Genomic DNA, 20,952 nt, shown 5'->3' with positions numbered 1-20,952 from the left:
TTTTTTTATAGAACTAAATTATTTAATAATTTGTAATAATATATTTAACAATAATTGTATATACATAGCAACATTTTGGTTAACATGTAAGACCTACTTAAGTATTTCTCTTTTGAGCACATCCATAATGCACAACATTGTTGTCCTTACTGATAGTAAACACACTATAACCTAATCTTTTGTTACAAATACTACAGGGTTGTTTACCTGAACTTATTTTATATCCTTCATCTTGAAGTTTCATGACTTGATACTGTAAATTTGTGGATCCAACTTTGTATAATTGTGAAATCAAATGACTATCATTGACTTTTTCTTTTGATTTATTAAGTTCCATGGAGAAAAACTCTTTAAGTTTATGCATTGGAAATGATTTTGGTAATACCGCAAGAATTTTTAAAATTGGTATTTTGGTACCATGAAGAATTAACAATTTGATGATTAAATCTATATTTTCATCATAGTTTACCAACATATCTTCAAACAATTTATAAAATAAACTTGAACCTAATGATTCTCCATTTGATCGATTATAAATCTCCAAACAATAGTTCATTGCTGCATCCAAATCATTTAATTGGTTAAACAAAACATCAACGGATTTGTCATGTTCTCCAAGTTTCTTATATATGTATATCGTTAATCGAAGATAATTATCCTCAGTAGTGGGGATTTCTTTGAGGACGGGCCATGGTTCAAATGTTTCACTTGTTCTTAATATATCCTGTAATTTACTATAATACTCATTTGCATGATTACTTCCTGATTTCATTTGTTGCAAGTATAAGATACACAACTTTGTTTCAAATTCCAGATATGATTTCGATTTTTTAAGTGTGTCAGCAATGTCACTGCTAAACAACAACCACTCTAAATAAGTGACACCCAAATCAGGGTCCTTCTTGGACAAAAACAGTAATACTTTGCCATTGTCATAACTTTCACATTCGTACGAATCGTTCATGAAAATGAGTCGTGCGCTTTGACTATCTTGATCAATTACCCAATCAGCATATTTCATAACCAAATTCAAATGACTGTCCGTTAATTTCAGCAAATATTGGATCGTCAAACTGGAACCTCTTAAGTAATCATCTAGATTATTGTCCTCTTTATTCAGATGTTTTGGAACATCATTCTCGTGAGCTAACTTGTGTAACATTTCCAAAGCATCTTGATGTAAGCCACGACCATAGTAAAAATCAAGCAACTCTTTAATAAAGTTTGGCTGACGGAAATTTCGTTGCTGAATATGATTGTGAATATTGCTTAACAAGCATTCATTGACCACTTTTGAATCGCAATAGTTATTTGGTAATCTAAGCAATGGACCTAGCAACATCGGCTTACAATAGAAATAGCATAGAAACAAAGATGTATCTATAATAGTTGCCACCTTTTCCAACTCGTTTTCAAATTCATCTGGGTACACATCAGTAGGTGTGATTTGTATTCCTTTCCATGGTAATACTGTTTTGTTTATAAATGATGATAGTATTCTTCTTTGCTCTGTGAGATAAATAATCAAATTAGTGACCGCTTTCATAAATTTCCTAAAATTTTGGGATTTAACGTGTGTAATTCTATTATGTGGAGGTGATTGTCTAGTAGCCACAGCCCCTCTTCTTGAACCGGAATCAGTATCATATTCCGATTCCGAAAAATTATTCATTTCAAGTTCCTCAATAGTGGTACGTTTAACAACATTTGGCGATATTGACCTAATACTTTTCTGCTCCTCAGCCTCGGAGTCTTGGTGATTGATTCTGAGCTCTCCATTAAGATAATCAGGAAATAAACGTAGCACCTCCCGGAATGAGACTAGCCAGTCTGACGATATCTCAACCAACGCTTCATGATATTTAGAATATGACTCAAATAATAGCACGGCTTTTAATGTGTATAATTCTCGTAACTTCATAATCTTGTCTTTCTCATCAACAAAAAATGAATTTGTTGGATTGATATTAGATACAAGTAGGATTGATTTCTCAATTCCTACAAATTTCAAATCATTTCGTGGATCCTTTACATTTCCTAATGAACCCTTTCCAGAGATGCTCAAAAATTGTTCGACTTGTATCCGGAATGGCAATACAGCAAATTCAAATATATCATTTCCATGAGCTATAGTAATCACAGAATCATCATTACTGAATGACAGGAAATTAGAACTAATATGATGATGAAATTTTTGAATGACATCCCCAGTTTTGATATCCAATATCTCCAATTTCTTGGAATAAACTACTAGTAGATAAATCGGGTATAGAAATAATATAGTTGTTGGTATACTAGATAATTTAACTGGTGACGGGGAGATAATAGATGAATCTAACTTATTCACTTGAATTATTTGTGTATCTTTTACCAATAGTATATCATCATCACTTATTGGCACTGTCCACATCAGTGGTCCCGAGGAAGATAATCCGAAATAACTGAATGAAGTACTACGATTGAATACATCAATCTCATCGCCACCGGCTAGTGAGGAAATACTAAATTCGGAATAATTAAACACCAAATAATCATTCACAAGACCGACTAGCACTGAATTATCGGAATATGTATCAATTGTCCTGATTTTGTCCTTCAAAGTAGTTTCATTGAGAACATTAAATTGGAAAACATTTCTCGATTTGTTGGTTATTTGATAAACAGATAACTTCTTTCTATTTCCCACAATTAACAATTTCTTATCATCATGCATCAAAAATTGGCTCACTGCATTCTTGCAATCTCCAACATTGTAAATCTGATTGATATGAGTGCCCACAATTTCAAATACACTAAGGGCAAATGGGGTGGTTACAAGAATGATTGTTTTTGACACAGATATAGGTAAGGATTGGATTTTTAGAATACTTGAACTATCCTTAGTTATATTTTTAAAAATATTTGCCAATTTGTAATTATGATTATTGTGATGATCATGGAATAATTTCTTCAAATCTTGATACGAAGATTGAGTACGAATAGACACTGCACTTGAATCTTGAGTTATTTTGGAATTAGCCAGTGGGATTTGTACTGTATCAGACAATGATTGCTTTTCAGTGGAATGATATATTAACAAGTCGCCATTATTTAAACCAATAAATAATGGCTGGAGATGCTGTTGCAGACTATTAAGTGTCTCTTCCTCTTTATGTCTATAGATTGCTGAAATCTTATTGTTTCCAATTTCATGGTTGGGTATTCGTATCCTGCCATGAGGTTCTATAATATCTATGTTCATGATGTAGGATTAATAATGATCGTTAATTGATAGTTATCTAGAAGATTATTATTGTTGAGAAAGAATCACTTGTCAAAAACTGTAACCGAATATGTAACCATTCGAAGATTTAGTCCACTCAATTTACGCATATACATTTTTTTTTGTTTGGTTTGTTCTTTGTAATCGCTCGGCTATATAAATTAAACTATATACAGTCACGTGACGCGTATATATATTTATATCCTGTCTACTAACTAATGAAATTAACAATACCAGAACAATATTTGACCAATGTGTCCATTTTTTCACACATTTCAGTATTCAATTGATGATATTCTTCTAAAGCATCATGTACTTCAGTTTCATTCTCATATTGATGTATTACATCACCATGAGCTCTGAAAAACATAGTGTACAAAGTTTCCAAGATTTCAAAATTCATATTCAGTTTCAAAGCAAAATTTAAAGCTTTGATAAAGTTAGCCATTTCAGTTAATGGAGGGAATGAATTAATTGATCTGATTTCTAAATCCAATACAGCTGGTGATAAACCAAGCAAATATGCTAAAAATTCATTGAAATCATCTTGTTCACCAGCTTCTCTTAACAATCTTGTAAATTCACTTTCAAAGGAGTACTTCTTAGATGAATCCAATTTACGTAATTTACTTTCTTCATCTTCAGTGTCTTGTTTTTGTTCAACAACTTTTCCTTCAGCAACAGAAGCACTGTCACCAACTGCTAACCCACTTAATTGTAAGAAAAATGGAGTCTTTTCTGATTTCTTTGGTGCGACTTTTGGTTTACTTCTTTGTTTGATAAGATCTAAATGTAACAAAGTGTTGAATTTGGTTCTTGGTCCATTGGATAAAGTAACCAAACTTTCATCAATTTGTGCAACACTATCATAAATTTCAGCAAGAGAAAAGTCTTCATCTTTATCATCATCCAATGCACCTTCAAGAATAGATGAACCACCATCACCAGATACATTAGGTAATAAAATAGTTGAAAATTCATCTTCTTCAACATGTCTAGTTGAAACTGGTCTGAATTGAGCTCTATTGGTCCACAAGGAAATACCATTACCCGAGACGTGTGTAGTAGCCAATACATCTCCCAAAGGTGAAAATTTAACAGAAGTTGCAACAATAGGTAAAACAACACCATCGATACATCCACCTGTTGGTAAATCCCAAGTTCTTAAAGTAGAATCCAAGGCAACGGAAACAATCCATCTACCATCTGGGAAGAAATCCAAACCGGAAATTCTATTGGTATGACCATACAACATTCTAACGACTTTTTGAGTTGTTACGTCAATAACGACTATAGATAAATCGTCTAATGCACAAGCAATAAGATCAGACAGTTTATGGTAAACCATAGAAGTAATTGGAGCATCCAATTGTAATTTTCCCAAGTATCTTGATTTTCCAAAATCGTAAAAACCAACAATACCATCCAAACCACAACTGACCATTTTTCTATTCATTCCATCCATAGCTAAACCAGTGACAGCATTTTTATGCAACATATACTTCTTACGTAATAAACCACTTTGTAAATTGTATGATCCAATACCACCTAATGAAGAACCAACTAAACCAAAATTACCACATTGTGAAATACATACAGATTTAACCATACCTTCATCAACGGTTTTCAATACATGTCTACCAACTCTTTTATTTCTAGAATCCCAAGTTCTAGCAAATGGTTCGTCTTTATGGGCAGTAATAACATTTTCCCATTCTCCTTCTCTAGCAGTGGATGAAGTAATACTAATAATTTCTGGAAATTTTTCTCTCATGGAATTAACTTGACCAGCTTGTCTTTTGCCATCTTTTGATTTTTGTAATCTTTGAGACATTTCTTGAGCTTGAGCATCTTTTCTTAATGAGAAACTCCAGAATGTTTTATCTCTAGAAGCACTCAACATGAAATGAGTTTTATCTTCTTGTGGGAATTCAATAGCAACTGGAGGTGCAGAATGACCACCTCTTGATCTAAGATGACGTGGAGGTGGAACAATTGATGAATTGGAAGTTGTTAAATTTGGATCAAATACAAATTCTTTCAAATGATTATCACCACCATTAGTTAAAACAATAGGTTGACCATTCAAGAATTTAGCATTAGCCACACCACCATGTGATTCTTTATGAGCATTTCTTAAAACATGAACTCTTGATTTCTTGTTCAAATCATAAAAGTATAAATCACCATTGTTTAAACTTGCAACTAAATGAGGAGCTCCATCTGTTCTAAATGAAATAGAAGTAACTCTTGAAGATGATTCTGTACCTGAGGTAGTAATTTTTTCACCCAAAATTTTACCTTTCTTCAAATTGTACAAGAAAACATTTCCGGAAGATGTACCTACTGCAACTACATCCAAAACAGGAGCTGATTCAATTGCAGAAATGTCTTCTCCTTCAAATTGTTGTTCTGGAGATTTGTATAACAATTTTGCTGATCTAACATTAATGATAAACAAAGAATTAGTGGTAGCAACAACAATCTTGTTCAAGTATGTTGCTGGATGAATCAATCCAATGATTTCCCCTTCAATAGCAGAATTAATAACTCTGATAGTGGTGTATAGTTCAGTGGCATATTTCAGACCTCCAGTTTTCTTGAAGACAAAAATATCCCCTTCGGTACAAGTAGCAATAAAGTATTCACCAAAAACTAATAATTGATTAATAGTTCCATTAGTTTCACAATTCAAAGTATGTTCAAGTCTACCACGTTTATAAATTCCAATTTGATTACCATATCCAGCATAAACATAATGATGATGAGCTGTCAAACAAGTAATTTTTGATGGGGTTTGAGTTTGGGAAACAAATAATAAATGTAAAGTAGCTAAATCATAAATTTGAAAAGATCTTCCAACTGAAGTAACAGCATAAAAAGTACTACCTAAAGTTCCAATTGCAAATGGTGTTGAATCAGTAACATTACCCAAGACTCTAAAAGGACTGAAGATTTTTGAAGGTCTTGGTGGTTTAGTAACAGTATTTTGAACGGTTTTCCTTCTTTTTCCAACTTCTTCAACCATAGTAATATGTGCTTGTTGAATCAGTTATATAAGATAGTAACTTATATTATGTGTATGAATTTTCTTTTCCATGATTTTTCTTTTTTTTTTTCAGTTTTGTATGCGCGATGAGATTTCACCGAAGTATTGAATTTATTTTTTTTTTCATTTCAATCTTGCTTCTATCCGACATATCATAGCTGATCTACATAATCATCTACGATGACTTTACCAGAGAAAAGACCAGTTGAAGACTCAGCTGAAGTTGAGACCAAGAAACAAAACACAGCAAGTTATGTTAAGGGTGTTGCTGCTATTAAACCAGAATATTTAGCCCCAGTCAGTGAATCAGCAACTGCTATTGAATACAATGATGATGAAGCTGAAGGTGGTGGTAGAGATGCAGAAGAAACAGATCAACGTGGTAATGGAAGAGGAAATAGAAAGAAGAATAAAGGTCAAAATCATAAACGTAAATTGAAACAAAAGAAAGATACTATTAAATTATGTGCTTCTTTAATTGATCCAGAAGATGAATCAGTTGTTTGTTCAGCTGGTGGTGCAGAAAACTGCAAATTTCATCATGATGTTGTATCTTATTTGGAATCAAAACCAGAAGATATTGAAGGAGTTTGTCCTGTTTTTGAAGCCATTGGTTATTGTCCAAGTGGTATCAAATGTAGATGGTTGAAATCACATTATAATAAAGAAACATCAAAATTAATCAAAGATCTAGAAAAATTTGAAGTTGCTAAAAAGACCAATTGTGAAGTTAATGTTATTGATAAGAATAATAAATTTGACATGCAAAAGAAGAAATATGACTATACTATTTCTGCTCCGGTTATTAAGTATTTGGATTCTCTGGTTAAAAATGAAAAGAATGAAAATCAAGAAGAACGTAAAGATAATGAAGCTGATTATGTTGAAGCGCCATTCAAAATTGCAGAAAAGAAGAAACTTCATTTACGTAATGCTAAAATCGTTTCACCATTGACAACTGTGGGTAATTTACCATATCGTCGATTAATGAAAACATTAGGTGCTGATGTTACATACTCAGAAATGGCACTTTCAGTTCCATTAATTCAAGGTCATAATCCAGAATGGGCATTGCCAAAGGCCCATATTAGTGAATATCCAGGTTTTGGTGTTCAAATAGCAAGCAGTAGACATTGGCCAGCTGCTAAGGCTGCTGAAGCAATTTATAGAAACACCAATCATGTTTCCGAATTGAACTTGAATTGTGGTTGTCCTATTGATTTGTTATATAAACAAGGTCAAGGTTCTGCATTGATGGATCAACCAAGTAAATTATTACGTATTTTACATGGTATGAGTGCTTCTTCTGGTGATATTCCTGTTACTGTTAAAATTAGAACCGGTGTCAGAGAAGGTAAAAACACGGCCAAAACTTTAGTTAGAAGGGTCTTGCAAGAAGGTAATACAGCTGCTATTACATTACATGGACGTTCTAGACAACAACGTTATTCCAGAGAAGCCGACTGGGATTATATAGCTGAAGTTGGTAGTGTTGTCAAAGAATGGAATGAAAATCAAAAGGAAGATAAAGATGCTACTGATATTCAACCTGTTTATTTTGTTGGTAATGGTGATGTTTATTCTCATGAAGATTGGTATAATCATGTCAATACTGATGGAATTGATTCTGTTATGGTTGCTAGAGGTGCATTGATCAAACCATGGATTTTTGAAGAAGTCGAAGCTCAACAATATTTGGATAAATCTTCAAGTGAAAGATTGGATATGTTGGGTAAATTTGCCAAATATGCTGTTGAACATTGGGGTTCTGATGAATATGGTGTTGGTATGGCTAGAAGATATATGTGTGAATTCTTGGGTTTTACACATAGATATATCCCAGTTGGTATTATGGAAAGATTACCTCCAAAATTGAATGAAAGACCACCTAAATGGGTTGGTAGAAATGAAATGGAAACAATGCTTGCATCTACTGACTACAAAGACTGGATCAAGATTACTGAAATGTTCTTGGGTAAAGCATCTGAAGATTTTCAATTCATTCCTAAACACAAGAGTAACGCCTATGAAACTAACTAAATAGAATAATTTGTATGTATGTAATAAAACAAGATATAAAAGAAATTAATCTATGTAACTTTGTATAGATTTATAGAAAGATATTTGCAACAATATTATTTATTCCATTCCATTTACTTTACTATACTTTACTTTACTTTCTTTCCTTTAATTCGGAAACACCTTCATATTCAGTAGATAAAGTTGCTGCTTGGCCTTTCAAAATTTCCAAATCTTCATCCTTTTGGGCCAAGACTTTCTTCAATTTGGCAACTTCATTGGAATCTTTTGGAGCTGGAGCAGATTTTAAATCATCAACTTTATCCTTGGTAGCAATCAATTCAGCAACCAAACTGTAAGTTCTGGTTAAAATAAAAGTTAAAAACAAAGTAAATCCACAAAGGTACATGTTTCTTTGAGCATAAAATCTTCTTGCTTGAATTTCAGAACGGTCGTTGACAACAGCTGGACCACCACCTGGGGAAACTCCAGTAGAAGCATGCAATTCTGAAGTAACTGCATAGACTCTGTTGACAGAATCAATAAATAACACCAAAACAAAACCTAGAACACATTTAATTGCAATTTGGAATTGTTCATTTCTGAATGGGGCTGAGACAGCTGATAAAACTGTTCTTCTTATTTTTCTTGGGTATGGTAATGAAAGAACCCCAAAGAAAACCATTTCTACGGCTAATAAGATGAATACTAAGTTGTAATATAAAGCCATTGTTGATAGATATATCCCAATTGAGTCAAATAGAATAGGTGGTAGATACGTTTGATTAAGATGGCAAACTGTTGAAACAAAAAAACTAAGAGAAAGAATAGCAACCGTAAAAAAAAAAAAGTTGTAATCTGTTTCTTTTATATTGTTTCATCTTGTTCGTGTGCGCCCTGGGTAGAATTTTTTTTTTTCAGCTTCACGTCTGCCGACCCTCCTTGGCTGGAACGAAAATTTCATCATGATTGCTATGGAATGAATTAGACCAACATCACAAAAACCCTTCTTGTTATATAAAAAAACGATGCAATTATATATTAAGATGAATTATTAAATGAAAAAAAACTGAATTATCTCTATAAATATACCCTCCTAAGATTATAATCCCAATGAAACTTTTAAGGTAAATGTGGTTAAAAATGGTAAAGAAATCCACAACACGGCATACTGACAAATCAAACAAATGGCCAAACAATCCATTTGTAAATGCTCTTCAGCAGCAGGGTCGGTATAAAATGCAGTAAAATAAACTAATGATGTGGCATTGGGTAATCCAAACTCTAAAACACTGACAAATCTAACCAAAAAGTCATCACCATACCATCCTCCACGGTAGAAACCAGTGGTTAAACCAACACCAAAAATAGGAAGAATAACTAATCTTGCAATGGTTATCAACAATGCCGTCTTCCAAAAACCAGGTGGCATCTTATCAACTTGCAATCTAGCTAAAGTTGTTCCTAATAAAAGCAAACCAATTGGAACTGAAGCAGCACCAACATAACTTGTGAAGTCTAGAATAAATGATAATGGTGGTAATTCATCTGGTGCATTTGGCATATAAAAACTGGTTTTAATAAATAATGCCTTTAATGGTGGAGCCATGGCAATAGCTATAGATATAATCAACGCAAGTGAGTTTGGAGTGGTGATATTTTTCATTAATTGCTTCAAGTAAGCTTTCACTTTAGATGTTTCCTCTTCTCCCTTTGGTTCAACTGCAAGTTCAGATGTAGCAGTTCTTGTTCTTTTAACTTCATTACTTCTCAAGGCATCAAATTCAGAATACTCGTTAATGACATCTCTCACTGTTTGGGATTGTTGTCTTCGAAGATCACTTGCTCTTGACACAACCAGATGTAAACTGTATGGAGCGCTATTTTCTGATGAATATGATGTTCTAGGTCTCAATTCCGAGCCTTCTGGGTTGATTGGGCTACGTGATTGTTGGCGTCCCTCTTTAGCTCTTGCTCTTAAAAATGCTTCATGTTGATGATCCTCTTGTGAATCCAATGATCTATCGGAAGCAACAGCCCTGCTACTCATTGATGAATCTTCATCCTCTTCGATGTCATCAACATCATCATCATCATCATCATCATCATCATCATCAAGTTCGTTGTCAATATCGGAGTTACTATGGTTTTGTTCACACACACGTTGGTCAATAGTATCATGAGGGGAAGCTTTCTTTTCTGAAGAAGCAGCACTTGCATTTGATACATCTGGATGTCTCTCACTACCCTCGGAATCCGTGCAAATTTTCTCTTCTTCATCTGTTTTATCTAGAAGCTCGTCCCTAAAATCATATTCAATAAGACGGAATAATCCCAATGAAAATTGGTACATAACCATCACCATTAAATAGATACACACATAGGCAACACCCTTTTCCCCTTGTGCGGAAGTAAGAATAACACCTCCCTTGGCAAAGGTTTGTAAATATGCAATTGGTAAATCACTGATATTTGGGAAGATCCCTACTGAAATCAAACCTCCCATCCATCTTTTAGGTGCTTTGGTAGTAATATAAATCAAGTATGCAATAAGCCCACCTACCAAAAATAATAATGTCCCGGTGAAAAAAATGATCCCAATGAATTTAATATCTGAGGATTTTAAATATGAAACAATATTAGTAAACACCAAACATGGCATAATTGCACTAACAACAGTATCAGATAAATCTCTACATGTTGCAACACTAAGAATATTTCGCTTGGCTAGAAGGAATCCTAATGCGATGATAAAATAAATCTTGAAAATTGGTTTAACTGCAGAGTAAATCACTAGCCCCAACAGTAGTTTCCCATCTGACATGATAATAGTTATGATAGTAAATGTATAAGTTAATGTAGTAAAATTGAAATAAAGTAAAGATTAAGGGATGATGTTGATAAAAAACTGTATCTTTTTTTTTTCCTTTGAGTCAAGCTTCCCTATTTTTATAAAATTGGTGAAATATCTTCTTGATATTTGCAATGTGTATGTAATGAGGCAGGTGGTGCTTGCTTTTTGAGTTTTTTTTTTTTTCTTTTCTTTTCTTTTCTCTGCCTACTCTTCTCACTCATTTTTGGGTTTTCCATTACATTGTTCCGCTCGTTCGGGATGATGGAATACTTCCTGCTGACGGGAACATGTACCCATTGCACATTACCCAGTAAAAGCCACCAAGAAAAAACCTCAATCAAAACCACCTGACCTTAAACGATGATTAACCGTAAGAATCAACATGATCTCGTTATATTGGCCTACTAAGACAGTTGTCTTCCTAAAGATAGAAGTGATCTGTAAGTAAAGAAATTGATCCCCCAAATATGATTCATATCCCCCATCATTGTCTCTTTCTCCACCCTCCCCCAATTTATTGTTCTTGCTTTATTTTTAGACAATAGACAATCTAGAAATGAATTTTGATAGTATTCACGTGACCTGAAGAAGTTCCGCTTATTTCCAGGCTCCGGAACTCAAGTGGGATAAACCGAGGATTGATATGAAAAACAATTGAGAGCAAAAAAAAAATAACAACTGCGCGTACGCGACAAATCCCGTATGCTTGCAAAAGACCTTATCTTAACGGAAGAAGATCATTGGATTCATTCCAAAAGAGAATTAAGCTTCGTGTTTGTTGTTATTGGAATATCTAACCAATGCAATATGCATCAAGTGAACTATTTGATTTCAAAGTCGTGGTGAAATCTTTTTGGTGTTTATTTATACTGGGTTTTATTATTCATTTTATTTTCTTTCTGATAAGGTCAAATTTTCACTTGATACATTCATTACAATTTATTATTTTGATTTACCATTTTTTTTATTGGAATATTGTTGATCGTGATATATGTCAATCTTCACCTTATTCTATTGAATTTGCCTTGTTTGGGAAGGACAAACAACACAAGTTCTTAATGAAAGTACTACTCAATAAAAAATGTCTACATTTCATTATGAAATAAGTAGACGAGATGGAAAAACATCTTACTCACACAACAAAAGACTGGTTAATTCGTATCTACGAGTATTATAAAGTATCCCCATAAATAATAAAGCATTATATGTATTAAACAAAAAGAAAGCTAAACTAAACTAAAATTAAATAGAACAAAAATAATTAACCAATATAACCACAATTACCGAACACTTCACGTGAAACTACACAAGTTAGAACTTATGTATGTTATTGTCACCTTCTCTGCATCATATATCTCTGCATCGTCTATCTCTTCTAATATATCATCTATATCGTCTAGAAGTAGCAACTGTGTGCTTATGTTATTCTTTGAATCTGAAAATATGGAACCTGCACTCGATGATAAACTTGAACTATTATCTGTAGAAGCAAGACTTAATGGTGACGATGGTTCAGAACGTTCAAAACGTCTATTTGGAATTTCTTGTTTCGTAATTATTTGCAGTGGTGTTGTTGTGGATGGTATTCTTTGCTTCAGTGATTGTGAAGACTTCAGTATTTCTTGTTTGTGGTGATGACGATGGTGGTGAGTATCTTTGGAAGAGGATGATGTTGTAGATTTCTTATCCTTTGATCTCCAACGGTCAAATAATCTTGCTGGTGATCTCTTTGGTACACCATCATCATCTTGTATAGATGGTTCTAAAGCAATTGCTGGAGGTGGAGCAAATGTACTCATGGATCCTGATTGCATATCTGAAGAAAGGGATTCGGATTCTAACAAACTGTTAAAAGTTTGGGAATAAATCAAATAATCTTGAAACTCTAGTAAATTAACTTGGGACATATACTTTCTACCTTTTTTTCCTTTTTCTTCCTTGGGATACTTAATATATCAAACCAATTGCAGAAAAGAAGAAAAGAAGAAGAAAATAAAAATTATAAAAAAAAAACTGAAAGTAAAATAAACGAGTTATATTACTTTTATGGATTGACAATGAATGACACCCCTCTTTTTTCTCTATACTTTCTTTGACTATTAAAATGAAGTATGGAACAATGGAACTTGCTAATTAATGCTTGTAGTGTAGGGATATCAATTAAAAAAAAACAATATACTGCAAAAACCCTGAGGAAAGTAAAGCCCAAATGCAAGAAATAAACTCTGACAAATAAAAAAAAAGATTACTCTATTAAGTAAAGTAAGTTTATATATACACAGGGAATTAGAAAGAAAGATAAAAAAAAAACCAAAATGATGGGAGAATGCATTATAAATATATAATTTATTACGGTATAAGGAAAGTCTTCTTTTTCTTTTTTATTTGCATTGTCTTGTACTGGTATCAATGTCGTAAGTTCATATTGCTGCTGGTTAAAATGGAATGTATAACACAAAAACCCGTTGGAATAAATAAAAATTAAAGAACGAAACCTAATCGTGCGTTTTTTTGTTTTTTCATGTACGTCATATAAAAACCCAACAATGCCCATTCCCGTTACTATTATTGTAATATGTATAAAAATAAAAGGAAGAATGTTGGAAATAAATGTTAAATGTGAAAATGTCACTTTTTTTAACCATTATTTTTATTTTTAGCGTGGGAAATCTTTTTTTTGTGTTACATTCACATTTGCAACTTTAGCTTGCGGTTAGTGGTGGTGTTGATAGTACTGCTACTGCTGCTACTGACAATAATCGATCTTTCTTTAACACTGCGAAAAAAAAAAAAAAATATTAGCAATTGGTACGCGACACGTGAATTGCCTAATTAGGAAAAGTTATTGAATTATTAGACCCACATTAACTCCTTCTCCTCATAAGACGTACCCTCTCTTGATCTAGTTTGACAGTCTTTCCTTAGACCTCCTTAATCATTTAACCATCTCGATCATCCCTTTATTGCTACTCCTTCTTCTTCTTTTGATCTTAGTGAATCTAACTCAAGGTACGACAAATTCTAGATTTACAAATGTTACATAGTTCTTTCCCTCCTTGATTTCATTGTCTGATTTTCTCATACTTCTTTTACTTCTTCCACCTTATTGAGTTGTTGCTTTGTTCTGTTACACAAATTATTACGTTATTCCATCCCCATGATTCCATTAACAATACATTTTTTCTTACCCCCTCCCCCTATTTAATTAATCAAACGACATTCAATTAAAATATGCTCAATGGTTAATCATACTCGTTTCATTACAATTACTAATAAGTCATTCATATCCTGATAAGCATAGCATTATCTTCAACTTCTTCTTTTATTTTGTTTTATTTTATTTTCCCACCCCCTGAAATCATTTTGTAACTTTCGGTTCCAGTTGATCTTTCAATTACAACGAAAAGTAACATGAAAGAAAAGAAAAAAAAAATCAGGCAATGAAACAAGTACCGTTATTAACAAAAGAAAAACTGAGTTGTCAATATCAAGATGCTGATAACATTGCCGTGCCTATAATTCATATAGTTACGGTTCAAAGTGCCAATCATTAATTGAAGATCAATACTCTTGTTTTTTTTTTGGTTTTTGATATCAATAGGTCTGTGTTTGTAACAGATTATAATGCGCAACATTTTCATCTTAATGGTCATCCCAATTTCACCTCATTTTTTATAATAATTATCGCCATTACATAATAAACAACAACTTATGAAATTTGTCATGTTGCCCATTGCAACCAGAAGGAAGATAACCAGTAATATACAGACTGTATACATAGCCATGATGAAATACCCCAAGTTCCATTTATCTGTACCATTTCTTTTTCTTTGCTGGTTTCTATAAATAATAAATCAATGTCTCACAACTTAAGTGAACTAAAAAAAAAATCTACTATTGCTTATAAACCGTACATATACTAAATTACAATACCCCCCTACATAGAAGATTGCAGAACAAAATCCCTTGAATTTTTTTTTTTTTGTTTTCTTACTTCTACTAAACGGTACACATATCTTTCTCCAATTGATCCTTCACCCTTTAATTCTTAGCTTTCTTCTTTGGAGGTCTTTCGTCTTTGTCACTCATATCTTCATCTCCACTTGACGATGCAGCATCACTATCAAACTCTTCAGCAACGTCGGAATCAGATCCAGATTGGAAATCACCATCATCTTCGGAATCTTCATCAGCACTTCCCATATCAACATCGGCATCATCGTCATCATCATTGGCTTCTTGTTCAAGTGCCTTAGCCAATCTAGCTTTAGCCAATTTTTCTTCATTCTTGACTTTGATTCCCTTTTCTTTACAAAAGTTTTCAATGGTTTCTTGTTCTTCTCTATCAATACTACCAAAAATATGCAGTTGGTTTGAACCAATTACATTAACTTCTAAATCAAACGTTCTTGATGCTGAAACACCACCACCAGTTCTCGACATCACAATACTGCTGATTTCACTATATGGGATATAAAGGGTTGGTTTGGTGACAAATAAGAAACATCTGTCCAATGGGTACAAATGACCTTCTGAAGCTTTAACAGAACATGAAATACCTGCTTGTAAGTACCTCGATTGGAATGATCCAGGAGTAATCAATTTACGTTCAGTTAATCCTCTTAAACAATGGGCCATAACAACAGGAGTTGGGGCATCATAGGTTTTCTTCAATCTATCCTTATACTTCTTTTCGAAATCTTCCTCACTTACATTCAATTCCAACTCAGTTTCTTCATCTCTGACAAATTGCAAAACCAAAAATGGGTATCTTGTTTGACCTTGTCTTAAAGGTGGATCAATTTGTAAAATCAACAAATGATGGTCATCATCCGGTTTAGGCAAACTGAAAATTCTTTCAATTTGTTCATATTGTATTTTATAATCATATGTTTTACCTCTTAATCTCAATGAAGTAGGATACATATCGATATCATAACGACCTCTTGGAGTCAAGAATAATACATCACTGAAGGAAACAATAGCTTCACCAGCAACTTGACCAATATCAGCTTTATCTTTCAATTGTTCATAAAATTGTTGAGCAGCACTAGTTTCATTGACAACTTCTTCTTCAACAATTTCTCCATTATTTTCACTCTTTACAACTGTTTCATTTTCAATAGTTCCAGGAACATAGAATCTCATTTCCACAATTTCATCTCCATATCTATTAGCATCTAAATTTAATTCAATAGAAACTTCATTTTTACCTGTTAAATTAGAATTATTAATATTTTCATATGGAATTTCAAAAGATGGTTTGTTATTAACATTGAAAACCAATTCATTTCTGGCCAAATCAGTTTTACCCCAATTCCAACCTCTTAATGCATGTTCTTTATGTTCCATATTGATTTGAAAGTTACGTGTCAACTCTTGTTTTAATTTAGTAAAATCATCCTGATGAAATCCATCCAAGCTAACAACACCTTTATTCTTAGTTTGTACTCTTAATTCATAACCTCTAGAACCTCTTGACCAAGATGCTACTAAAATTTCTTCTCTTGGTAAAAGAAATGGTTGTTGTTGTTGACTTGATGAACCATTCAGACTGGCATTAGCCTTCCAACCAAGACCAGATTCTGCAATACGCATACGTCCTCCACTTCTGGATTGATTTAAATAAATTCTTTCAAAATCTGTATTTACCATTGTGTTGATGAATGATTGATGTTCAAAATTAAGCAACACTAGAATAGTCCTTTAGTTCAAAATTGAAAAAAAAAAAAGAATTTGATTGAAGTGGATGAAGAAGAAGAAGAAAAAAAAAACGAATGAATGTGGGAGGAAACGTGAGAAACACACGCGTTTTTGTTACGACATCAAATACGACATTGCGACATTCATAGAAACTACAGGTACAGTATATGATATATATACACATATTATGAAAGGTTTGGTTTATGTAAACTGAGTTTCTCTTTGACTTTATCCAAAACAAATCCTCTAAATTTTGACTCACTTGATTTTCTTTGTATAGTTTGTAAGACCCTACAAGGCTTCATTTTTTCAACATAAACCAACAAGGTCACAGTAAACAAACTACTGCAAAAGACATCAGTATCACAAAACATTTCAAATCCATATTTTGCTTTCATCTTCATGGAAATATAATCTTGGAAATTATTTCTTTTCTTTTCCATAATCAATCGATGACATTTTCCCATACTAATATCAATAATTTTCTTGTGACTAAATAAATCAACAAACAAGTCCTTTAATGTTCTCAATTCGCAATCTTCAATAATCATATTCCCAGTAAATGGCAATTTTGCAAAACATAAATCAAAGCCCAATACAAATTGCTCAGCAAATGTTTCTGAATCACAACCCAATGTCCAAGTTTGTATTATCAATCGTTCAACTCTCTTACACAAGGCAATAGTTGATGATTCCAATAGATAATACCACTTGATGATATTATGTGACAATACACCTTGATTTCTGCTAGCTTTGAAAATACCTCTATGTAAGGCTGGAATGGTAGGACCAATTATTTGATCTAAATGTTTAACAACTCGAGTTTCTGGGTCAGGGACATCTGTCAATTGTCTAGTGAATGGAATCAATGATGACTGATATGATGGGGGAACTGTCTCGTAGATATCTGGTGAATCTGACATATTAGTAGCTATTGGTTGTACTGATGGTTAACTGTAATGTTTAATTGTTTTGTAGTCCATATTTTATTAATTTTTGATAATAATTTTGCACAGAAATTTATACAAAAATTCAATTTCGCAGCATTCCAAATTTTGTATGTTGGTGGAAAAAGGGGAAATTACAACTTCTACTTCAATACGATAAACCTATCCATGAAAAATAATTGTTCTATCTACAGAGCTTATACCTCGAAGGAAAGAATAACATGTTAGAGTAATCAGGTTCTTACTGGAAATGAGTCAAGTGATTCTTCAATGACTATGCAAGGAGTAAATAAAGGTTTTACGGATAATGATGTCACCAAACTGGCGTTGGATCACGTTATTCCGGTACCGGATGGCGGTGAGTTGTCAACAATAGCACCAGAAAATAATAATAAAATAAACGTTTTAAGTGCGGTGATTCTTCTTGTCTGGTGTGATTTGTACACAAATTAATTGAGAGCAAAGGCTGTTGCTTCCACACACACACACACACACACACCACTCGGAAAAAACAGAATATTGAAAAAAAAAGAGTCACCAAACAGGAAATACACGCAATCGAAAATTTTTCAAACATTTATATAATTCGATTCTTTAGGATCTTGTATTTGTTTTTCATTTTTTTTTTCTTTCTTTCTATTATATTTTGTCATTTCAAGACAATTCTACACAATTATATAAGTCATAATGTCAGTAAAGAAAGCCGGTGTTTTAGGTGCCACAGGATCTGTTGGTCAAAGATTTATCTTATTATTATCCAAACATCCAGAATTTGAAATCCATGCTTTGGGTGCTTCTTCCAGATCTGCTGGTAAAAAATATAAGGATGCTGCAAACTGGAAACAAACTGAAGTTTTACCAACTAAAGAACAAGACATTGTTGTTCAAGAATGTAAACCAGAAGGTAATTTCTTGGAATGTGATGTTGTTTTCTCTGGTTTGGATGCTGATGTTGCTGGTGATATTGAAAAATCATTTGTTGATGCTGGTTTAGCCGTTGTTTCCAATGCTAAAAACTACAGAAGAGAAAAAGATGTCCCATTAGTTGTCCCAATTGTTAACCCAGAACATATTGATGTTGTTGAAAACAAGATCAAACAAGCTCAAGCTAAGGGTGAAAAGAAACCAGGTTTCATTATTTGTATTTCAAACTGTTCAACTGCTGGTTTAGTTGCCCCTTTGAAACCATTGGTTGATAAATTCGGTCCAATTGATGCTTTGACCGCTACTACTTTACAAGCCATCTCTGGTGCTGGTTTCTCTCCAGGTGTTTCTGGTATGGATATCTTGGATAACATTGTTCCATACATTAGTGGTGAAGAAGAAAAATTAGAATGGGAAACCAAGAAAATTTTGGGTGGTACCAACAAAGAAGGCACTGAATTTACTCCAATCTCAGATGATGACTTGAAAGTTAGTGCTCAATGTAACAGAGTCCCAGTTATTGATGGTCACACTGAATGTATCTCCTTCAGATTTGCCAATAGACCAGCTCCATCAGTTGAAGATGTCAAACAATGTTTGAGAGATTATGAATGTGAAGCCAGCAAGTTGGGATGTAGTTCTGCTCCAAAACAAACCATTCACGTTTTAGATCAAGCTGATAGACCACAACCAAGATTAGATAGAGAAAGAGATAATGGTTACGGTGTTTCCGTTGGTAGAGTTAGAGAAGATCCATTGTTGGACTTCAAGATGGTTGTTTTGTCCCATAACACCATCATTGGTGCTGCTGGTTCTGGTATTTTGATTGCCGAAATCTTAAAAGCTAAGAACATTATTTAAGAGGAAAAAAAAGTAACTCTTTGGCATACTTTTTTATTTCTTCCATTGTGAACGAGTCACGTGCTTTCTCTTCTTGTTTTATAGAATTTTTCTTCCCTTTTTTCTTTTGCTGTTGATTAAATATTTCATCAGCCATTTCATTTATTATATATAATTTTTTTTAAAAAAATAAAATAGTAACATTCGATATTAGATATTTTGAATATCAGTAATTTATTGAAATGCCAGAAGGATTCTCATGGATTTCGCAATGTGAGATTCTAGACGTGCATAATGTGGAGGAACATATTTTCGAATTATACTCCGAGAGGCAACTAGAGAATAAACTTGGCTATCATGATAGAAGTTCAAATAAAATCGAAATTATATTACCAAATAGTCAATATGGATTTGAAATATCCCAATCATTAAGTGGTTTATCTGATCAAAAGAGTAATTCTTCATCTACTGGATTTGTCTGTTGGGATGCATCAATACATGTTGCAGATTGGTTACTTGCATCGCGGGATTGTCCCATCAAATTATCTAAAGATTTAACTGTACTAGAACTAGGTTCTGGAGTTGGTGGTATTATAGCATCTGCTATTCAAGACAAAGTAGGAAGATATATTGCTACCGATCAAAAACATATCTTGAAATTACTAGAGGAAAATATCCTTAATAATACAAGTAAGCAAAATTATCATGTGATTGAATTTGATTGGGAGAATATTGAGTATGGTTTACAAAATTTGGATGATTTAGGTGTATCTAATGAAGCAATTGATTTAATCGTTGCTTGTGATACCATCTATAATGAGTATTTGATACCACATTTCATCAATGCTTTGAAAAGTACCATGTCGCAACATTCGGTTGCGATTGTTTGTCTCCAATTGCGAGACTCTATTACTTTTGAAGAATTTGTCAATACTGTTGTTGATGATGATGAACTTCGAGCGTATAATATTCCAAGCGACTTATTAAATGATGAATTGACTGGTGGTTTTGTAGTTTATGCATTCAGTAAAAAAGTAGTCGGCTGAAAGAAAATTGTATATCTAAATATCACGACCCTGTAAAATTTCTAACCTTCTGTAGGTCGTGAAAAAAGTTTGTAGCTTTAAGATTTGCAAGCATCAACAAAACCGAAAGAAAAAAAAAAAATAAAATTAAAAAAAACAGCCAGTGTAAATACCAACAAGAACAACTTTAACGAGAGACTTCAATATTTTAATTAACAGAACTGCATAGTTTGCATTTTTTTTATAAGATTCCTACTCATCTATTTTCAGATTATATTTCTTTTAATCACGTTCATTTTTAGTTTGACTAAGTACAGATCTTTCAACAG

At 33.0% G+C, this 20,952-nt stretch overlaps 10 protein-coding genes across 10 annotated transcripts; 3 read left to right on the top strand and 7 right to left on the bottom strand. All coding sequences in view use genetic code 12, as the record gives it.

Moving 5' to 3' along the window:
• Positions 1 to 97: 97 nt before the first annotated feature.
• Positions 98 to 3,241, bottom strand: CTRG_01393 (uncharacterized protein; the record flags this gene model as incomplete). Its single annotated transcript, XM_002547041.1, has 1 exon — positions 98 to 3,241. The coding sequence occupies one exon, from the start codon at positions 3,239 to 3,241 to the stop codon at positions 98 to 100; it is 3,144 nt and encodes a 1,047-aa protein (XP_002547087.1).
• A 232-nt stretch (positions 3,242 to 3,473) lies between these two features.
• Positions 3,474 to 6,290, bottom strand: UTP21 (rRNA-processing protein; the record flags this gene model as incomplete). The annotated part of the gene is made up of 1 exon (XM_002547040.1): positions 3,474 to 6,290. One exon carries the CDS (start codon positions 6,288 to 6,290, stop codon positions 3,474 to 3,476), a length of 2,817 nt encoding a protein of 938 aa, XP_002547086.1.
• A 201-nt stretch (positions 6,291 to 6,491) lies between these two features.
• Positions 6,492 to 8,351, top strand: CTRG_01391 (tRNA dihydrouridine synthase; the record flags this gene model as incomplete). Its single annotated transcript, XM_002547039.1, has 1 exon — positions 6,492 to 8,351. The coding sequence occupies one exon, from the start codon at positions 6,492 to 6,494 to the stop codon at positions 8,349 to 8,351; it is 1,860 nt and encodes a 619-aa protein (XP_002547085.1).
• Positions 8,352 to 8,484: 133 nt separating this feature from the next.
• CTRG_01390 (uncharacterized protein) lies at positions 8,485 to 9,060 on the bottom strand (the record flags this gene model as incomplete). The annotated part of the gene is made up of 1 exon (XM_002547038.1): positions 8,485 to 9,060. One exon carries the CDS (start codon positions 9,058 to 9,060, stop codon positions 8,485 to 8,487), a length of 576 nt encoding a protein of 191 aa, XP_002547084.1.
• Positions 9,061 to 9,432: 372 nt separating this feature from the next.
• Positions 9,433 to 11,154, bottom strand: ECM3 (putative ATPase; the record flags this gene model as incomplete). The annotated part of the gene is made up of 1 exon (XM_002547037.1): positions 9,433 to 11,154. The coding sequence occupies one exon, from the start codon at positions 11,152 to 11,154 to the stop codon at positions 9,433 to 9,435; it is 1,722 nt and encodes a 573-aa protein (XP_002547083.1).
• A 1,322-nt stretch (positions 11,155 to 12,476) lies between these two features.
• On the bottom strand, positions 12,477 to 13,091 carry CTRG_01388 (uncharacterized protein; the record flags this gene model as incomplete). Its single annotated transcript, XM_002547036.1, has 1 exon — positions 12,477 to 13,091. One exon carries the CDS (start codon positions 13,089 to 13,091, stop codon positions 12,477 to 12,479), a length of 615 nt encoding a protein of 204 aa, XP_002547082.1.
• A 2,134-nt stretch (positions 13,092 to 15,225) lies between these two features.
• On the bottom strand, positions 15,226 to 16,839 carry POB3 (FACT complex subunit; the record flags this gene model as incomplete). The annotated part of the gene is made up of 1 exon (XM_002547035.1): positions 15,226 to 16,839. One exon carries the CDS (start codon positions 16,837 to 16,839, stop codon positions 15,226 to 15,228), a length of 1,614 nt encoding a protein of 537 aa, XP_002547081.1.
• Positions 16,840 to 17,072: 233 nt separating this feature from the next.
• Positions 17,073 to 17,810, bottom strand: CTRG_01386 (uncharacterized protein; the record flags this gene model as incomplete). Its single annotated transcript, XM_002547034.1, has 1 exon — positions 17,073 to 17,810. One exon carries the CDS (start codon positions 17,808 to 17,810, stop codon positions 17,073 to 17,075), a length of 738 nt encoding a protein of 245 aa, XP_002547080.1.
• Positions 17,811 to 18,521: 711 nt separating this feature from the next.
• Positions 18,522 to 19,619, top strand: HOM2 (aspartate-semialdehyde dehydrogenase; the record flags this gene model as incomplete). Its single annotated transcript, XM_002547033.1, has 1 exon — positions 18,522 to 19,619. One exon carries the CDS (start codon positions 18,522 to 18,524, stop codon positions 19,617 to 19,619), a length of 1,098 nt encoding a protein of 365 aa, XP_002547079.1.
• A 221-nt stretch (positions 19,620 to 19,840) lies between these two features.
• CTRG_01384 (S-adenosylmethionine-dependent methyltransferase) lies at positions 19,841 to 20,644 on the top strand (the record flags this gene model as incomplete). Its single annotated transcript, XM_002547032.1, has 1 exon — positions 19,841 to 20,644. The coding sequence occupies one exon, from the start codon at positions 19,841 to 19,843 to the stop codon at positions 20,642 to 20,644; it is 804 nt and encodes a 267-aa protein (XP_002547078.1).
• Between the last annotated feature and the right edge of the window lie 308 nt (positions 20,645 to 20,952).

This window comes from Candida tropicalis (genome assembly GCF_000006335.3).
Source record: "Candida tropicalis MYA-3404 genomic scaffold supercont3.2, whole genome shotgun sequence".
Lineage (NCBI taxonomy): Eukaryota > Fungi > Ascomycota > Pichiomycetes > Serinales > Debaryomycetaceae > Candida > Candida tropicalis.
This window is presented reverse-complemented; position numbering and strand designations above follow the sequence as displayed.